At 35.0% G+C, this 21,867-nt stretch overlaps 1 protein-coding gene across 6 annotated transcripts in view; it reads right to left on the bottom strand.

Moving 5' to 3' along the window:
• FBXL17 (F-box and leucine rich repeat protein 17) overlaps window positions 1-21,867 on the bottom strand; it is a 531,544-nt gene that overhangs the window by 353,758 nt on the left and 155,919 nt on the right. For all 6 annotated transcript variants that reach the window (XM_037011920.2, XM_073233169.1, XM_073233185.1 and 3 more), the window contains exon 5: window positions 2,131-2,238. In XM_037011920.2, coding sequence (XP_036867815.2) covers window positions 2,131-2,238 — 108 coding nt within the window. The remainder of the gene's footprint in view (window positions 1-2,130; window positions 2,239-21,867) is intronic.

The raw sequence follows: 21,867 nt of genomic DNA, 5'->3' as shown, positions 1-21,867 counted from the left end.
TTCAGAAACTGTACTCTATGATGATAATAAAGATAGTACAACTTAGGAACATTTATCTATTTATAACATTTTGTGAATGCAGATTATATTTTGTGTAATGTCTTAGCATGAAATTGCAAATATCTTAACAAAAAAAACTTTCATTTTATTAACACCTGAATTCTACACTTGGTTATCAAGAGATAAAACAATTAAAATATCTTTCAAAAGTGATATATGTTTAAAATGCTATCTTGCCTTTAAGAGTCCAGGAAACTAAGCATAATTATACCACAAACCAGGCTTCTCATCAAAGTAAAGACACTGTTGAGCAAAGATGATCCTCAAAACTATGGGGACGAGCTTGGATATGAATCCCGTAGACTCTGACTACTGACAGGCCAAACCATCAATTCTGTCCCATAATCTTCAGAAGAACCTTCTCAGCAAACTGAGCCCTTCAACGCAAACATTCGCTGTAGCTACTATTTTGTCACAGAGAATAATTCTGATCTTTTAAGTACCAATGTATGATAATTTCTGGCCATCTCAAAATGCTCAGGGAAACACTTACTGATCTAATGGGTCTTGTTTTGTCTTTAATGAGTACATTTTCGAATGATTAGAAAAATCCATATGGTCATTATAACACTTGTTGTGTGCAATCTGTTCATCCAAAGGCATTTCTACTCTACACTATAAACAGCATTAGACATGATGAGAAAAACATTCATCTAATGTTCAGGCCAAGGTTATAGGGAAAGAATTTTTAAAAATTATGGTTGCATATGATCTTGGTTACACTAAGATGTTCTAACAGAGCAATTATTGAGGATAACATGCCTATCCTCTCCACTAGCTTTAGGCTGTAATTCTCAAAATACAATGCAGCTTATCAGTCATTTAAGACACAGGACAATCACAGGCTCTGTTTCAGATACACCAGACTAAAATGGTGATTTGTTAATTTTTCTCAAGGTTTGCTCTGATTTTCTAGCAATTTAAATATTGTAGCATCTATTTTAATATCAGTAGCTAAGATTTATTTACCACTTACTGCAATCTTGATACTGAGGCAAGCACCTTGCATATACTCCCTCAATTAATACCCTAAAAAATAATTTGCCCACTTAGCTAATAAGTGGTAGGGGCAATATCACTCAAGCTGACAGGAGAACCCAGGCTGCTAGCCACTGGGCTTCAGTGCCATAGCCCAGGTATGGTTCTAGGTAACTCATTAACATTGGCTCTTCTCCAAGGGAGGAAAAAAAACATTATTCCCCACTAAACTGTAAGCTTAAAGACACCTGTAGAGAAAACCCAGATAGACCTGGGATCTTACCTGTTTTATTTCAGCATTGTGCTGCTTTGCAGCGGTTTTCTAATAGTAATGCAATGAAGGAAAGTGGAATGAAAAGGTTACTCAGTGATTAAGAGGAAAAGGCAAGACTCACATCCACTCTCCCAAGTACTATATACAGTACACTTAAAATCTATGCAGTGACAAATTTCAGGTAATACACAAATAACTTTTATACTAGCCAGTTTTCCATTACTTGTTTATAAGAATTAGCTCCTAATTATTTTAGAGCTCTGAAAAGCAGTAGAGATAAAATGTAAATGAGGGATTACAAAGAGACTGACATTTTTCTCATTGCAGATTTCATATATTTGGTATGTAAGTGATCTCTCTGAGTTATAAGGTTAATTTTTGACATAAATTCATCTCTATTTTCATTTTTTATATTTAACTTCATCATATGTATGCACTGATCATATTCACTTCTTAAAATCCTCATACTCATAGGGCCTAATGATATGTGAGCAGTTAAAACTTCAATAAAAATACCTTCTAAATGCAATATATTAAAGTTAACATTTAAATAACTCTTGTCACATATATCAGTTTCTCTAATGTGTCTATGTCATTAGTGATGAAAAACGAAAAAGCAAGCTTCATGTTTAAATGAATGTCTCATTTCAGAAAGGATAAATTTGGTATTGTTACCTTAAACTGATTTTAACTTTATCAAATAGCAGTGTACTTTTACAATGGTCTGACTATTCCTCATTCAACTATATTTAACAATGCTATGGCACTGATATGAATGACACCTGGAAACACTACAGACAGGTAGCCATGGTACCTACCTTGGTTAGGTGAATGACTCCTTTAGAAGTAACCGAACAACCCATAAAGCCAACGTACTGAAGTTCAGGACAGTGCTCAGCAAATGCTTTCACCGACTGATCTGTCACCTAGGGAAGAGACATGAATAAAGTTATCCAAGGTGGCATTCCAGGAGGATTACGCTCCTGCAAGTTTCCTCTACCCTACCTTGAGTCATTAATATTTCCCTTTCCATTGGATTATTCAAATCTGTGTACAAACACTCTGTAATACCTCCTGTGTTTTTTTAATCTTTCATTGACCCCACATCCCCTTCTATCACCCCATTTTTTTTATTTCTTGATAGAAAATGACTAAAGATGCCCACACTATCTACCTCTATGTTTTCATGTCTCTCTCTTAATATATACATTTTATTGACACTTAATACACATACAATAAAATTCACCATCACAAAGGGCATGGTTCAGTGGTTTAGTATATTCACAAGGTTGTACAACCATCACCAACTTAGCTAGTATCTAATTATAGGACATGCTCATCACCCCAAAAGGAACCCTATGCCCATTGGCATTCATTCTCCTATTCTGCCCCCTCCTCTCAACCCCTGGCAACTTTCTGTTTCTTTTTTTTTCAATATATCCTTAACCAACATTTATTGGGCTTCTACTGTGAAGCAAACACTTTGCTGGGTGCTAGGCATTCAAGAGAAGACACGATGTCTTACCCTAAGCGTGTATCCTTTTAAACCAGGTGGTACTGATTTTTTTTATTAAGGTATGATTGATATACACTCTTATGAAGGTTTCACATGAAAAAACAATGTGGTTACTACATTTACCCATATTATCAAGTCCCCACCCATACCCCAATGCAGTCACTGTCCATCAGTGCAGCAAGTTGCCAGAGATCCACTATGTCCCTTCTCTGTGATACACTGTTCTCCCCGTGATCCCCCACACCATGTGTACTAAACATAATGCCCCTCAGTCTCCTACTCCCTCCCTTCCCACCCGCCCTCCCACACCCCTGCCCTTTGGTAACCACTAGTTCATTCTTGGAGTCTCTGAGTCTGCTGCCATTTTGTTACTTCAGTTTTGCTTCATTGTTATACTCCACAAATGAGGGAAATCACTTGGTAGTTGTCTTTCTCTGCCTGGCTTATTTCACTGAGCATAATGTCCTCCAGCTCCATCCACATTGTTGGAAATGGTAGGATTTGTTTCTTCCTTATGGCTGAATAGTATTCCATTGTATATATGTACCACAGCTTCTTTATCCATTCATCTACAGATGGACACTTAGGTTGCTTCCATATCTTGGCTATTGTAAAAAGTGCTGCAATAAACATAGGGGTGCATATGTCTTTTTTAATCTGAGAAGTTGTATTCTTTGGGTATATTCCAAGGAGTGGGATACCCAGGTCAAATGGTATTTCAGTTTTTAGTTTTTTGAGGAGCCTCCATATTGCTTTCCACAATGGTTGAACTAGCTTACATTCCCACCAGCAGTGTAGGAGGGTTTGTCTCTCTCAGCATCCTTGCCAGCATTTGTTGTTCTTAGTCTTTTCGATGCTGGTCATACTTACTGGTGTGAGGTGACATCTCATTGTGGTTTCAATTTGCATTTCCCTGATGATTAGTGATGTGGAGCATCTTCTCATGTGTCTGTTGGCCATCTGAATTTCTTCTTTGGAGAACTAACTGTCTCTTCATATCCTCTGCCCATTTGTTAATCGGGTTACTTGCTTTTTGGGTGTTGAGGTGTGTAAGTTCTTTATATATTTTGTATGTTAACCCTTTGTTGGATATGTCATTACAAATATATTCTCCCATACTGTAGGATGCCTTTTTATTTTGTTGATGATGTCCTTTGCCATACAAAACCTTTTTAGTTTGATGTAGTCCCATGAGTTCATTTTTGCTTTTGTTTCCCTTTCTCAAGGAGATGGGTTCAGGAAGAAGTTACTCATGCCTACATTCAGGACATATTTGCCTATGCTGTCTTCTAAGAGTTTTATGGTTTCATGACTTACATTCAAGTCTTTAATCCATTTCGAGTTTACTTTTGTGTGTGGGGTTAAACAATGATCCAGTTTCATTCTCTTGCATGTAGCTGTCCAGTTTTGCCAACATCAGCTGTTGAATCGGCTGTCATTTCCCCATTGTATGTCCATGGCTCCTTTATCATATATTAATTGACCATATATGGTTGGATTTATATCAGGGCTCTCTAGTCTGTTCCATTGGTCTATGGGTCTGTTCTTGTGCCAGTACCAAATTGTCTTGATTACTGTGGCTTTGTAGTAGAGCTTGAAGTTGGGGAGTGTAACTGCCCCTGCTTTATTCTTCCTTCTCAGGATTGTTTTGGCTATTCAAGGTCTTTTGTGGTTCCATGTGAGTTTTAGGATGATTTTCTCTAGTTTGTTGAAGAATGCTGTTGGTAATTTGATAGGAATTGCATTGAATCTATAGATTGCTTTAGGCAGGATGGCCATTTTGACAATATTAATTCTTCCTATCCATGAGCATGGGATGTGTTTCCATTTATTGGTATCTTATTTAATTTCCCTCATGAGTGTCTTGTAGTTTTCAGAATATAGGTCTTTCACTTCCTTGGTTAGGTTTATTCCTAGGTATTCTATTTTTTTTTTTATGTAATTGTGAATGGAATTGTTTTCCTGATTTCTCTCTCTGCTAGTTCATTGTTAGTGTATAGGAAAGCCACAGATTTCTGTGTATTATTTTTGTATCCTGCAACTTTGCTGAATTCAGATATTAGATCTAGTAGTTTTAGAGTAGATTCTTTAGGGTTTTTTATGTACAATATCATGTCATCTGTAAACAGGGACAGTTTAACTTCTTCCTTGCCAATCTGGATGCTTTTTACTTCTTTGTGCTGTCTGATTGCCGTGGCTAGGACCTCCAGTACTATATTGAATAGAAGTAGGGAGAGTGGGCATCCTTGTCTTGTTCCCAATCTTAAAGGAAAAGCTTTCAGCTTCTCACTGTTAAGTAAAATGTTGGGGCAACTCTCTATTTCTATGAAAAAATGACACAATTGGTTCCTAAAGCACAACAATGGTCTCTTTATGAGGTTTCTCTCAAGAAATCTGGTTTTGCCCTTCACTGCTTCAAATTATCCAAATTTGGATGGTGTGATGGTTAATTCTATGTGTCAACTTGACTATGCCATAATGTGTCCAGATAATTCTGAGTGTGTCTATGTAAGGGTTTCTGGATGAGATTAACATTTGAAATGGTAGACTGGGTTAACCATATTACCCTCCCCAATATGAATAAGACTCATCCAATCCACCGAAGGTCTGAATATAACAAAAAGGCTGAAAAAGAAAAGGCTCCTCCCTCTGTCTCTCTCTCTCTGCATATCTTCAAGCTGGGAAATCAGTCTCCTACCTTCAGACTCTGACTGGAAACACCATCGGCTCTCTTGATTCTTCTGTGGTTGGACTCACATTAGAATTATGCTATCAGCTGACCTCTGTGTCCAGACTGCCAATTGCAGATTTTCTTTCTCCAGCTAATGCAGTAGGTATTAGAATCTTCTAAGTAGTTTATTAAAAACTCAGAGCCAAAAGTTGTATGGCCTAGGAATCTGTATTCTTATCAAGCCCCTGAGTAACTCTTAGGCATGCGAAAGCTTGAGGCCCCAGTGCTGCAAATAAGTAACATTGACAGCTTTTGGCATTTCCACCTCGTCCTGCTTTAAGCAAAGGGGCAAATGAAATTCCTTTTTCACCTCTCCTCACCTCCAAACCATTTCTTTGTATAAAATCATCTTCTTGTAATTGTGCTAAAATTTTCTTCACTCTTCCACAAAGTTGTAGCTTATAAAAGAAGGTCCAACCATTCTCTATCATAGACTAAGTTTCAGATTCACTTTCCTTACAGGCAAGATGAAATCCGTAAGTTAAAGGCAGGCTTTTGTTAGTTTTTCAAACAGCAGTGACTTACATCTCCTTTGCATTAGCTTTAATATGGGTGACTCTTACTTTGTATCTTCCATTATCTATTCTGAATAGATATTGGAAAATAAGGTATGTGGGTAGCATTAATTCTAAAACAATCACAAGAACATTTTCATAAAATAATGAAACCAGCAGCATCCATGGTAGATCTGATAAAAGATTAATTCTGCCCTCAAAAGTAAAGTATGCTTCAGCATATTAAGACCAAGGGTGAGATTGATAAATTAAAAATGGGCCTTTCTGACACTCAGCTTTCTAAAAACATCATGTTAACAAAGAATATTCAAGGCATTAAAATTGCCTGGAACTTCAATGAAAACCAATCCCTATCAAAAATCAGGGGTGGGGGTTAACAAAGGTTAAATACACATGATCAGACACAGAGAAGACAAGTAGTGATTCTGTAGCATCTTACTACGTTGATGGACAGTGACTGTAATGGGGTATGTGGTGGGGACTTGATAATGGGAGGGAGTCTAGTAACCATAATGGTGCTCATGTAATTGTATGTTAATGATACCAAAATAAAATTATATTAAAAAAAATATTTTTTTAGTAAAAATAACAAAATAAAAAAATAAATACACATGATCAGTTGGTTAAGTATCCTGCCCAATCTCATTGTAATATCAAGCATTTTCTATATTCATCTTCAAGGAGGGACAAGGAACTCAGATAAGGATTAAGGACACAAGAAAGCTCAGGTCTAAAGTGTTAGAGCTTTCAGAGAGAAGAAAAAAGTATCTTTATTGTCAAGAGAACCATGGAGACCTGAATAACACAAACACACACAAAGATTCTACTAGAACTTCACTTTGTGAATTTTTAAGGGAGGCCTTGTCTAGCTGCTAAATCAGGAGCAAATGAAAATCAGAAATGCAGGGGGCAAAGTGGAAAAGAAAGAGGATGTTGGGTCCTATAAGCTCTTGAGAGATGCGCTCAATTGAGAAATCTTTTGAGAGTGGTTTCCTGCAAGATCAAACCTGGAGACAAGATAAACCTCTCCAGGAGATAGAAATAATAGGCCCAGAAAATCCTAACATAAGGCAACTATAATAGCCACTGTGGTGGAAATGGTCATAAATGTCTAATGAATTCTTGGCATGATAAAAGAGAAAGAGCAGAAGACAAGCTGTGCAGTGTCACTAATTTTGATTGGAGAATGACTGTTTATAAATGTGATTTCTGGATTGTGGAATCTCAGAATCTGGAGATTCAGTCTCTGGACAGAATGAATCAGTTGAGATGTGGGGTACTACTAGCCAAAGAGTTGAAGAGGGAGTAGATAATATAAAGCAGATGATAAAAACAGCTATATTTACTAAGGCCTTAATGTGTGCCAAGCTAAGACTCTCTCTGCATCATCTGGGATCCTCATAATAGCCTTGAGAGGTATCCTTATCCACACTCATAGGTGACTAAAACAAGCCTATTAAAGACTGACTTCTCCAAAATCAAATAACTGGAAGGTGGAAAAGTGGGGCTTTAAACTTTGGTTTTTTCGGTTTTGAAACCCATGCCCTTCGGTTTACCTTGTGACTCATTTCATGGTGCTAATCTTACTTAAATGCAAGAGCAAATTCAAGGGCCCCCCCTTCAGCCCCAAAGAAGTGCAGTGGCAAGGATGGGGCACAATAGCTCTACATGTTAAAGAATTTTCTAAGTGCTACACTTGATTACTTTTTTCATCTCCTATGGATAGAATGGGTGTGCTGCCAATGCTGTGATAGTCCTGAATGAGAGCCTCCCAAACACAGGAAAGGGTGTGGGTAGTCAACTGCAGAGTTGCTGAAGAAGCTGGATTAATACTAGTGAATAGTAAACCCTCAGAAGTAGAAACTGATAATCCAAAAAAGCACTTTCATCTTGAAAGGATTAAAATTAAACATGAAAAAAGTAAGGATGGGAGAAGCTTTTACATAAATTTCAGGATTCTAAATAAAGAGATGCAACTTATTCTTATTTTAAGACAAAGTTTTCTTGGAACATGGGAGGAGAAATCTATCTTTATCAGATGTATAAGACCAATTCAATGAAAGGTGCTTGTAAATCTGTGCTGAAAAATTAACTTTTGGGAAAGATTACTATAGTATCTGGGGATGAAGAGAACTTGTCATATTAACTCTAAAAAGGTGCAGCAATCTTTGTGGACATTTTTTGTACTGCTAGCATTATAGAACTATTCTGTGTAATCTTACACACATACACTAAATAATATAAAAATAATATAAACTATTTCTTGACCTTGCTCAGAAAATTAAAACAAAAAGTTTTCCCTCGATTTCACTGAAAACCTACTCATCAAGCCCAGAAATAGGTATTTTTAATGAGCTCTTTTAATTATTCTTATGGAATCAATTCAGAAACAGCCTCATTACTAAATCTAAAAACCATGGCTAACTAGACCCTCCAAATAATTAATACTGAAGATGGCCTTGGGTATATGTCAGGGTTATATCTTTGCCATCTCTACTGCCAACACAGACAACCATAGTATGGGATATGTCACCCTTCTCATGGATATTTTCAATATCCTGCACAACGGACCTCTTTCAGCTATCTTTGACCCCAGTGATCTATTCTCCACCCACCAAGCCATCGTGATCTTTCAAAAAGTGCAAAATGGATCATGTAAGAGTATTCAAAATCAACCAATTACTTGAAGAATAAAATCCAACCTCCTTCTGTAATCTACAAAGCCTCACATGATCCGACTCCTATTTCTTCTACCTCATTTCATCCCACAATCCCCTCTCCTTGTTCACTATGTGATGGTCTCCCCATCTATCTCATTCACCACTCTATCTTCAGTGTTGGGCACAGGGCCTGGCACACAACAGGAGCTCCAAAAAGAAAAATGAATGAGTGAATAAAGTACTGTCTTGATGCATATTAATGGCTTGTTGGTTCAATATTGAAAAACAAATCCAATGCCAAGAAAATTTAAATTTTTGATCTTATTGGTTCCAAGGAACTAAGAATGAGACATATGGCTTCATGAAGCTAAGAAGAGGATTTTCGAAGAAAGTGACAGTAGCATTTTGATTCTAGAGTGAATTGGAAAACTAATGTGTGAGAATTAGCAGAGTGACTCTAATCTCACTCAGGACTTCGGGATCAATTCAAGGCCTTCTTTCCACCTCCAAGGGAAAAACAGCATGGATCAAGGCATAGTGAGTCTACTACAGAGCGAATTTTCCAGGACAAATGCTAAGCTTTGATGACCTTTTTCATCTCTTGCAGCCAAAGTGGTTAGGAGACCTGCCGTGCCTTCACCTTCTGAATGCAAAATAAAGCCAGCATAAAACAATCTTCTTGGGCTAGGCCACAAGGGAGCACTGCAACCATGGAGCAGAAAGTAATTTCCATGTCTTCCAGTTCAGGGAGACTAGAAGAGCCCTACAGATTCTGGGCAGGAGACAAGTGTACAGAGTCTGGTTGTCTCAGTAACCCCTTCGGCACACAGCAGGAATAACCATCTGAATGAGTTACTGTTTCAGGAAAGCAGAAGGGAAATGACTCCAGTAATAAATGGTTACCCCAGCCACTGAATCAGCAGTATCTTTAATAATTTAAAAGTCACATTTATTGTGTATCTAATTGGAGGGCTTATTTCACTCAAGGTTGCTCAGTCTCTTAAATCCCTTTGATTCAACAAATATTTGAATACGTACCATATGCACAACACGTCATGTTAACTATTAATTCAGGATGAAGATAAGGTATAGCCCCTGCCTGCAAGAGCAACGGCTGCAGTTTGGGATGTGAACAGGTCTAGCTCCCACAACTACCAGGGAGACCTCTGGGAGCACTGGAGTCTGCATACTGCCTCTCAGCATAGGTCAGTTCTGTTCCCAAAGGCTGCTGACTAGATCTGAAACCAAGGCTGAAGAGGTAACCACGTTATGGAGGGTTAAAAGACAAGCAGATTAGTTATGACTTGATAATGAGGGAATCTATTTTATTGGTAATATGAGAAATATAGGACTTAAAGGACTACAAGTTCCCCTTGAGTTCAACATACTGCAGGCCCATGACTAATGGAGACATTCATTAGAGGATGTAAGGGAAGGGTAATAAAGGAAAAGTTGTACTTCAAAGTCCAGCAGGTACACACAGAACCAGAAAGGGATAGTCTGACCTCAGAGAGACTGGCCAGGAAGCTATGGCCACAGCAGGCCCAATGTCCCCTAGGGGACAGCTGCATATCACGGCAAGGGCTATATCAGGCCTAGCCACCTGCCAGAGTCAGAAGGACCCACAACTAACAGCTGACAAAGAACATGTCAAGTACTGTGATGATAAAAATCTCAAATGGAAGAAATTTTATTTAAATGCCCAGTAAATATGCATTATACTTAAAGGAGCTTTAAAAATGGTACACAATAAAATTTCTCTATTTATTCAACACTTCAAAATCTAAGTAAATATTCTTTATCATTTCCATCTTGCTTTGCTTTTTTTATATTATATCTTTCGTATGTACCCTCACAATTAATGCACTAGAAAGCCTTCTCCTCTGAACTAATATTGCAAAAACACAAAACAAACTGGCACTTTTCACATAAAAGGGAACACCTAATTATGGAGTCAAAACACTTGATATGGATTTGGCTTATAAACCATTTCAGTAAGACCTTCCTTACTGTGCTCTTCATTTAATAAAAATATTATATCATCAATAAATTTTAAAAAGACATCTAAGAGGAAATTTTTTTTAAAACAAATCGTTTTCTGTAAACCATGGTCAGACAACAATATTTATTGTGCACATGTTATGTGCCAAGTACTTTACCACACGCAATGAATGATTCAGACAGACAGACTGCCCTCGTGGACCTTACAAATCTAGTGAGCAGACCAAATTTTGAATATTTATTACAAGTGTGATCACTATATTAATACAGTCATTTACAGTAGTCAATAAATTATTACTTTCTGTATATGCCATAATTATGTAATTCAAGTGGAAAGGAGCCAAAAACATGACTAAAAATTACATTCAATTATTACAAGTAAGATTTTCGCCAAACATTTTAGGCAAAATCTTAAGTATACACCTGATACATTTCACAAAATAAAAAAAGATTGCTTTTATATATCATGTGAAAACAAGGATTATTTAAGAACTCATTTTCCAATACAACTCTGAGTTTAAATTAGCATGATACAATTATTTCATTAAATAAATCAGAAGCATAATGCAGTGAAATTTAATGTTCTAGTTTTTCATTATGGAAAATCTCAAAAATATACAAAAGTCCACAGAGGAGTAAATTAAACTGCCATTTACCAACCATCTAATTTCAATAATTATTAGTACATGGTTAACATTATTTCTGCAATAGCCCCATCTACTTCTAAAACACATCCTTTATCAGTAAATATTTCAATATATCTTTAAAAATGAGGCTCTTTTAAAAATCATAGCATACTACTATTATCATTTCAGCAAAAATGTTTATGTGAGACATAATATGAAAAGTGAACTATGTATAGTTTTTATGGAAATAATAATCCAACATGGTGATTTTTAAATCTCATTAAGAATTTACCACAATTTTACAAAAACTGACCCTTTGTCAACAAGAGCATTGAAATTCACAAGTCATCATTTTTCTAAAAGTCTAAAAATCCATTAGCGTCCAATGAGAATCTGATAATTTGACTGCTTACTTGACCTTCCCTGATTTTTACTCATTCTACATTGCTTAATGATAGTCTGGGTTTGGAAAAGTCAGATTGGCTGATAAAAAGAGAATTATAAATTACGCGTTAAAGTATTATGAAAGGGGAAGACACTGGTCCAGAACTACTGGCACAGATATGTGTCCCTATAAAAAGACCTATAAAAGGTTAGTATGATTTAACCACTCTCCTTTAACTTGCTAACCAAGTTTTGTTGACTAGTGCTGCTTTAGTTTATTGAAATTCAATAACTAGATAATGTAAATCAAACAGAAAAGTTAATCTATTCTACATCTGCTATTCCTTTATAATGAAAGAGGTAATCTAAAAAGTAATCAACCCGTGTAACAATCATAGCTGTATTTAGCAAAAATATTTGCCAAGTATCTTCCAGTACACATATACATTTTGTACATTCATCCAGCAAGATAAACAGGCAGGTGTCATTTCCATTTTACAAATGAAGAAATAAGTTAAAGTAAATCTGCCCAAGGTTATATATGAGCTTAGTGCTGTTTTCATTACACCCTACTCAATAATGTACTTAAAATACAACCAAAGAATCTATTTGAGAACTAAATTTGAGATTAATAAAATAATGAGTAAACATAATTAAAAATAAAGTTGTTTCATAAACATACAATTAATTCTTTGGTCATATCATAGGAAAAATGTTTTCATTCTCTGAAAGTACTGTCTTCCATTCTGTCAAACTTTTATTTCATTTCTAAACAACATCTTTAAATTAACAGATATGGTTAGTTTTTCTAAATAAAACCTTTAAGTAAACATGTTTCTCCTGAACCTTTTATGCCCAGTGGCATAAAATGACATCCTTTCTTAACTGGCAAGTCATTACATGGAATGACAGCATTTTAAATAGGATTATTGTACTAATTCCATATCAATGATATAAAACTTTTTATTTATCTCAAAAATAAGTATCAGATTATATGACTTGTCTGTGAAATCGCTGGACTCAGACAGCTTGGGTTGCTGTCTAGCTCCACTTCTTACTAGCTTGTGACCTTAAGGAAGTTATTTATTATTCAAAAAGGGGGAAAATAAAATATGAACCTAATGTAGTTCTTGTGCGCATCACAAGAGAATCCATGTGCTGGGCACATACCATACAAAGTGATCAGTAAAGGTTAGTCATTACTCAATGTATACACTTCCTTTTCCCAATTCCTAGGAGCTAGCATTTTGAACATTATCATACAAAGTTAATTTTTATTCCTATCATTATACTTAATAGAATATACAGCAGCATTTAATGAAAATCTCTGTTAGGATATGTCCCACCAACCCATTTAAAATAGAAATGCAATACACAAATTCTTCTATTCTATACTTGTTCACCAGACTCAAGTTTTATATCGGGAAAAAAATACAAGTTAAATGAGACTTTCAGTGGGTAAAATATCAGTAACTAGTTTAACTATACACAACTGGTTTACCTGTATTTTGCAGTGTTTAAAATTATAGATAATAAAAGGAAGTAACCCAAATAACATTATTTTTATTAGAGTCTATTGATTCTATTTGTAATGTTCCAACTAAACAAATTATTTTACTCTAACAGCACTTGGATATGGCAAAGCATTCCTACTGTTTTTATAGCCTTTGGAAAGCACAACAAAGCATATACAACCAAAATTAGACTTTGTGATGCTCTTAAATATGCAAAGTATAGGGTAATAAGTAGAATAGCAGTTTCTTATCTGTGATTATAACGAAGGTTTTCACTAAGGTGTTAATTCAAGAATGTATGAGTAGACTTACCGGAGAAACATGAGAAAAGAATCAGAGAAAGGAGGAAAGGGGACAGAAGGAAATACAGGAAGGGGGGAGGACAACACATGGTTGGGGGAGGAAGAGGCATTCAGGCAGAGGCTGAGGAAAGAAGCAGATAATGCCTAGTTCCTTAGCTACGGGAAGGAAGCATAGACAGTTTGGAAGTCTAACTAACACAACAAAGAACATACCCCTCTCTGGGAGGTTGATATATAATGTTCAAGAAGAAAATGCACAGAAGCAAGAGCACAACCTTCAAAAAGTCACTTGTGTTTGTGAAAATATTTCAGATTAGGCTTTAATATTTTAACAGGAGAAAATGAATCCCAGGATGAATAAAATCTAAACAAGGTGTAAAGCCCTAACAATCTGTGTTTTAATCATAAATGAAAGACAATAATCACCTGTTTTAAAAAAAAAGAGTACAAACACTCTAATACTCTAATGTATGAATATAGAACATTTCTTACATATTCATGTTTAACATTCTTTAAACAAGAAAACCTATCATCAAAAAACAAAACCTAAAATTAGGTTATACATTTTTCATCATGTCAGACAAATACACCCACAGCTCACTAAATGGCCGTTCTTACATTTCAAACACTTTAAAAATCTAACTTCCTTTAATAAGTTTCCCACAATAACTGACAAGTAAGATGGCGCGTCCATCATCCATCCTGACCTAGTTCACTTGGTACATACATTCAACCTCTACAAAGGAAGCATGCTAACTATCATGAATGTAAAGAAGGCATTTTCCTTGTCAATTTGGTAAGAAAATAGTATATATTGTATAACTCTATTTCATTCAATTTTTTTAAATTAGGAGCTGAGAAAGAGCAGAGTTCTTTTTGTAGAATGTCAAGACTCTCTCTCCAAGGAAGTTTTAAGTGTTTCTGTAACATTCTCCCCAAGTCCAAGTTAACTTCTATCAGTAGCACGAGGCCTGACAGAGACTAGGTGACCATTTACTGACCTCCTGAAACAAAGAATGAATGAAATCCAGAAAAGACAGGTACTTGAAAAAATGAGGAAAAAAATGACAAATAAAAAGCAGAATTTCTATTGTTAAGAAAAAGTCAGTATTTGAGTGCCTCTTTGACAAGCACTGTGCTAGATGATTTTCATTTATATTTATTTAAATGGCAGTGTAAGTCTTAAAGATGTTCACACATTTTAAGCCAGGGAGAACACTTCTGGAGACTTCTGAGCAATAGACTAAGCAGAGAAACAGACAAATTTGTGGGCAAAAATGCTCGCTGCAGCACTATTTATAGTAATGAAAAAACTGAGACCTCCCAAATGTATTAAACTAGGATAATGGCTAAATGATGGTGTATATTTTTGATAGAGTGTTACATGGCCATTAAAGATCATATTTTCTTAAAACATGTAATGAAGCAGCAAAATACAATGTAATTGAAAAAGTAAGATACACAATTATTAGAAGTATAAATATGATTCTATTAAGTATATATGAATAGAGAAAAAACTGAGGAAATAAAATGTTAACTACCTCTTGGTAGTGGGGTTATATAAATATGGTTTAAATTTTCCCTATGCCTTTCTTATTTCCAAAGTTCTATATCAATATTTATACTCTTAGAGTCACAGAAAACAAATGCAAAAAAAGGGGGAAAAAAACCCACAGAAGTCTTTTTAAACTTTATTCTCTTATTTTAACCTAAATAATTTTCATGCAAGTTTAGAAAAATGTAATAAAGTGAAAATTTTCTTAGAAATTAGAAAAAAATAGAATAAAAATTACTCTAACATATATAATATATTAAATATAAATTGGTACCATATTTCTACTGGCATTTATTCTCCCAAAATAACTTCTATAAACTATGCAGTAAGAAGAAAATATATTTTAAAACAATATACAATACATCTAAGTCACTTTGCTTGAGTAGACCAAAAACAATAGTTTTGAAAATCTGCTTTTATTTTTTCCTATATATTTTTTAAATTATTAAGAAACAGGAAGAACATTATACAGAATCAGTTCTCTAGTGTAAAACCAAAACACAAATTATTAATTCTAAAAAATCAAATCACTATTCTATCATATAGCTGAATTACAAAACAAGACACAGTTAGAACTCAGTATTAAAAGGTACTTTCGGTGTACAGGAATATGAGATGTTCAGTGGAGGAATGCATTCCAGGAGTCACCTGCTTCACTAACATGGTGATAGTGTGCTTGTTACACAGCTTCTCTCCTTTATTTTGTCTGAAAATTATATAAATCAAATACACCCAGACTTCAATTGCATGGGACTATAAAATGGGATACATCTGTTTTTAATGACCTAATTAGGGGGCTAAAATTCTCCATTAGCTTGACTGACAGAAACTAGCAACTCTAAATTTTCTCTCTAGTCATTTCTGAGATGCACAAAATAGTGCCTCACTCCTGCCCAAATGCTCTTCTGTTAGTTGCTGTCCCCACGAGGTACAGACTGGTCCAGCCCCTGCCACCCTGGTTCCTCTTGTTGCCGTATCTACCGCAGCAGACATGCTCAATGGCGCTTATGGCTCTTCCAGCTCCCATGATCACTCAGGGTCACAATGTGATCTACTGGAGCTCCCACACCTTCTGAACACGGAGGTGACAGGGCCTGCAGGAGTGGGACCAACGGAATCAGTGGGACTAGTCCTCCCTGACTTTGCACCAAACCTCATCGCTTGAGTCCCTAAAGCCTCTCCCTTGGGGATCAGCACCTCACCATGTCTATTTCTCACATATAATTTCTTCAGTTTCTAGCCCTCCTCACTAACCAAATGGATTAAAACCAAGAAAAACTCAAGGTACTAATTTCTGGCTCCACTTTAGGCAGCTGTGTGGCCACATTGGATACAGTATTTAATCTTCTGTACCTCGGTTTTATATTCTGTAAAATGGAGATAAGGCTATCAGATTAAGGCTTTCTCATTAATAAGGTCATTCTCCTAATAATGTAAGATATTACAGTTAACTTTTTTTACTGTAATATCAGATTGCTTCTAACCTTAGGTTTGAAATTTTTTAAATACGCCTTAAAAATTAACACGTAAGTAATGGGGATAAGGAGGTACAAATTTCCAATTATAAATAAATCACAGGTATGAAAAGTACAGGATAGGAAATAGTCAATAAAATTGTAATAACTTTATGACAAATGCTAGCTACACTTATCATGGTAAGCATTTTACTACATTGTATGCCAACTATTGTATGTCAACAATATTACAATTTTTTTAAATTAATATATCTAAACTTTTGATATCCAAATTTTATTTTTTTTAAAGGTTTGAGCATATTTTAGTTTTTACTCACAGCATTTAATTTTTACTGCATTCTAAACATCTTCAGAGTTTTCATAGCTTCTGGGGGCTTGTATCATTTATCTACAAGAAGCTAGGAAATAACATGATTCATATTCACCATATGTCAGGAATCAGTATTCAAGCTCACACTTCTGGTTCCAGAATAGAATGGAGTATTCTCCTCTGCCCATTAAGTACAGCAAAATCCTTGGATATCATATATAAAACAAACACATTAAGACGATGATCCTTTGGCTAGGAACAGCAGGAACTGCAGGGCTTTCCTGAAGATTTTTTGTAGAGGGGAGAGGGTCTGTGCTCACTGCTGTTTCCAGATTGCTGGCTTCTCCAGTACCCTGTTGGGTGTATATGAAGTAAAAAGACAATTCAGGGAATACCACTGTGTTTTTCTCAACACAGATGCTGGAATTACCTGACAAAAATGTTACACTGGCCATCATAAAAATGATTCAGTAAATAATTGTAGATATTCTTGGTAAATGCAAATTTAATAAGAAAGTTTCAGTAAAGAAAGAGAAGATATAAAGGTGAACCAAATAGAAGTTTTAGAACTGAAAAGTACAACAACTAAAAGGAAAAATGTCACTGGATAGCCTGAAAAGCAGTATGAAGACAAATGAGGGGGAAAAAATCAGTGAAATTGAAGGCAGAGCAATAGAAAGTACCCAATCTGAAAAGCATAGAGAAAAAAGACTAAAGAAATGACAACAGCCTTAGACACCTGTGTTACTAAATCAAGATTTAACATTCATGTTATCAGAATTCCAGAAAAAGAGGAGAAAGAACATGAAACTAAAACAGTTCAAAGAAATAATGGCAGAAATTTCCTCAAATTTGGTTAAAAGAACTACACTTACAAGTTCAAGATGATGAGTGAATCCCAAACCGGATAAATCCAAAGCAATGCATGCCAAGACATCATAATCCACACTCTTAAAAACTAAAGACAAAAAAAAAATACTGAGAGCAGCAAAATCTCTCTCTACAGCTGATATTCAAAAAACAATTCAATACTACAGCAGATTTCTCATCAGAACCACGGATGTCAGATGGAAATAAGGCAATATTTTTCAAGGGCTGAAAGAAATGAACTCTTAAGCCAGAATTCTATATCCAGCAAAAATATCCTTCAAGACATCCACAAAGAAAAACCTATAGAATTTGTTGCCAGCAGACTTACCCTAAAAGATGAATAAGCAGAAGTTCTTGAAATGGAAAGTAAATGATAAAAGAAGGAATCTTGGAACATTGAGAAGCAGGAGAAAGAGAAAAAGTAAAAATATGAATAAATAGAATAGACTTTCCTTCTCCTCTGGAGTTTTCTAAATTATATTTGACCCTGAACCATTCAAGCAGGGACAGGCTGAGAAAAATTCAAAGACAAACTCAACCCATCATAATGCTCCCCTTTCCGTTACTTTTCCTCCTCAACCAGCAAAAGGACACAGGATCTTGATCCCTTAGCCTAGAGACCTAACTCCTTCTTGACCCTGCACTACAATGGCTAGATTCATTCTTGCTACTACTTTGAGATTGGAAGATTTCAGTTTCTTCCTCTGCTGGAAAGGCTATGAGACAAGCCAGGAATGCATCTAACTGAGAAGATGTCTGAATGTGGACTTTTAACCATGGCAAGAATAAATGATTAAATGTGAAGTCTTATTCCTACTTATGATCTGGCCAAACACTACTAAATAGACGCCTTTATTCCAAACCAACATGTTAACTTACAGAAATGTATCTAATCAGTATTACAAACAGCATCATGCATATTTTATTATAAATTAGGAGAATTCTAATTTAACTTATTAAACAGTGAAGCTGGTTGGTCTGCTACCTTTATAAGGACATGAACTTGCATGAGTGCAACTTACACAGAAACAGAAAGAAAAGGGAGCAATGCTTCCCCTATATTCAGAAACACTATCTACTCTGGCTCAGTTCATAATCTATAACTCCAAGCAAAGATGCCTTGATGAGCAGGGCAAAGCTGAGAACAACAAAATAATATGACCCATGTTTTCTGAAATATGCTATTAGAGGTCACCTGCCCACGATTAGACATATTCCTATATTAACAAACTATGAGTGTAGAAGTCTCACCAGAGGCCACCACCTTAGGGCAGGGAAAGTAACTCCTCTTTCCTTTACCCACAAGTAAACTCTAATAAATGAAGAGATTGTAAAAACAGTTAGGAAAAGCTGACAACTCTCCTCTACATCTAAGAAACATATTTTTTGCATGCAAGAAAAAATTGACTTTATTATTTTTAAGAACTGTTACATATCCAAGGAGCCATATAAATCTTTTCAAAGATTTTTAAAAGGTTTAAAAGCCAGGAAATTTCAATGTTTCAGCACCATTAATGCTAACCTTGGCACTGTGACTGCTACCAATCAATTTTTTCCTTTCAGAAAGAATGAATAATTTTGATGAATGCTATTGCAAATTACACACTAAAAACATAATTTTTCATATGAATGGGGCCAATGTCTTTTGGCACACTTGTCACCACAATACAATGCTAATCTTCAAATACAGTTATTAACATCTTCAGAAAATCATTTAGAAACTAACTCTCCTTTTAAAGGTCAATGATTACCACAGTTAATGACCAATTGGCTTTAGCCATTACTATCCTGACCTTTACATCATGTTTCAAACTACAAAGACAATAAATTACTATTAATAATGACCTATTTTGAAGGATGCTTTTTAGTTACCATCTATGCTCCCTGAAAACATAATTTTTTTTGTTTTATATAATCACTTGGTCACTTGCTGGTTTTGCTGTTTCCTTACTGTAAGTTGGTATTATTTTTATCATGGAAGTAGGAATATGGGTGGAGGCTGAGAAGACAAAAAAATCTGATGTTCCCTATTGGCATTAAAAAAAATATTAGTTAAATATGTATTAGTTTAGAAAATATAAAGTATACTGACAACTATGAAATGGAACATAAAAGCCATCTTCTTTCCACTTCCATTTTCCAAAGGAAACCATTCTTAAATTTCTTACAATTCCTTAGAAAAAAGTGCTAAAAGTATATGCTTGTTTATAGGATATATAATTATTTACTTTTCCTTTTAATTTTACAGTTTCATATTTGAAAAACTGCTCTGTAGCTTTCTTTTTCACTTAATACCTTGGAGACCCTTCCCTATCAACATGCATAGAACTTTCTCAATTATTTAACAGCTACACCCTATTCTATCATGTGAAAATACAAATTTATTTAACCAATCCCATATTGATGGATATATAAGCTATGTCCTGTTCTGCTGTTTGATTTGTTATTATAACTAATACTTTGAGAATATCCCTGTACATATATTTTTGAAAACATACAAGTTATCTGCAATAATTCCTTATAGTACAACTCCTGGGTCAAAGAATATGTGTCTTTTTAGTTAGATTTTGCAACATTGTTTTCCAGAAAGACTGTACTGATTGTACATTGGAGAGATGTCCACACTCTTGCTACTACCACAAATACAGGAATAATTACATTTCTTATTTTTACAAACCTACATAAGGTAAAAAAGACCTCAATGTTGTTCTCACTTGAGTTCTTTAATTATTTATAAGGATGTAAATATTCTGATATGTTTACTCTAAGATGGCTGTTTTCAGCTATTATTCTCTGATTTAATTAGAACAGGAAAATAAGTCTGATCTCTTCAGTTTGGGACTTGATACATAACCTACTCAGTGTAATGCCTGATCCCTTAACAGATGACTCAAACAACAGTTTAATAAAAAATGTTCCTACAGCCACACCTTATTATTCCAATACAATATCGGGTTTTCAAAATTCGCAAGATTCCTTGACACTTAGCCAAAAGCAGCTGGCAAAACTACAGGCCAAGCAGGTTACAAACAGGACACAGAACAATAAACATTATGTAGCCACTTTCCTGTAGCTATTATCATAGACGATTTTCTACCCTGTTATATATAACACACATTTCTCCATTATAAAATTCTTTGTAAAGCTAAACAATATCCCACCAATCCTATATAAGTAGTGTTTTACAGGTTCTATTCTTTATATAAATAGTATATTGTATATATCCTTTTGCACTTTGCTTTTATCTTTTCATGCAACATTGTGTTTCTGAGATGTAGATATATTAATCCATGTAGCTCTACTCCATTAATTTAACTATTTCCAATCATTTAATATACTATGATTATCAATTATCTTATTAACTGATGTTTGACTGCAAACCATGCTGCAATGAACATTCTTACACATCTCTGAACATGTACAACAGTCTAAGATATCTGTGTGTATATATATATGTATGTACCAAGCACTAGAATTGTGAGTCTTAAAGAAGCTCTTTTACAAGTGTTGGAGATAATATAAAGAAAGGAGAATTCCCTTCTTTTACTGCTGAGAGTATTAAATTGGCATAAGTACTCTGGAGAGCAATTTGACCATATCTAGAAAAGTTTCTTAATCTGTAACCATGAACTAGTTTGCTCCTTAGATTCTTCCCATTCATAATTTCATAACTTCGAGGTCTTGTTATCAGATATGAAACTGATTTAAGTATTGAGTATCCAGAACAATTAAGCGACCATGGGAAACATGCTATTATATGATTGAAGAAGAGGGCTTCAGAGGGTTGAAAAGCAGAATAATTTCCCAATCAAATCAGCAAGCTTTTTGTTAAAACAGAATACCATGTTGATAATAAATTTTGACAAACCAGAATTCTTAAAGAACATCTTTTTCAAATTGCTTCTAAAATTTCTAGACCAAATGAAATTACCAAAATGTGGTAAAAGCATGGTAATATATTTGGTATGATTCCGACAGTCATTTGTTATCTGTAAGTTAGCAATGCATATATGCCTGACAATTTAGTACCATCTAAGTATATTCTACTACAAATAGAAAGATACATGAAACATGTATCAGACTATACCTTGCTTTC

Source organism: Manis javanica, chromosome 1 (assembly GCF_040802235.1).
Source record: "Manis javanica isolate MJ-LG chromosome 1, MJ_LKY, whole genome shotgun sequence".
Lineage (NCBI taxonomy): Eukaryota > Metazoa > Chordata > Mammalia > Pholidota > Manidae > Manis > Manis javanica.
Note: the sequence above shows the minus strand (reverse complement) of the source record. Positions and strands in the feature narration are given on the sequence as shown.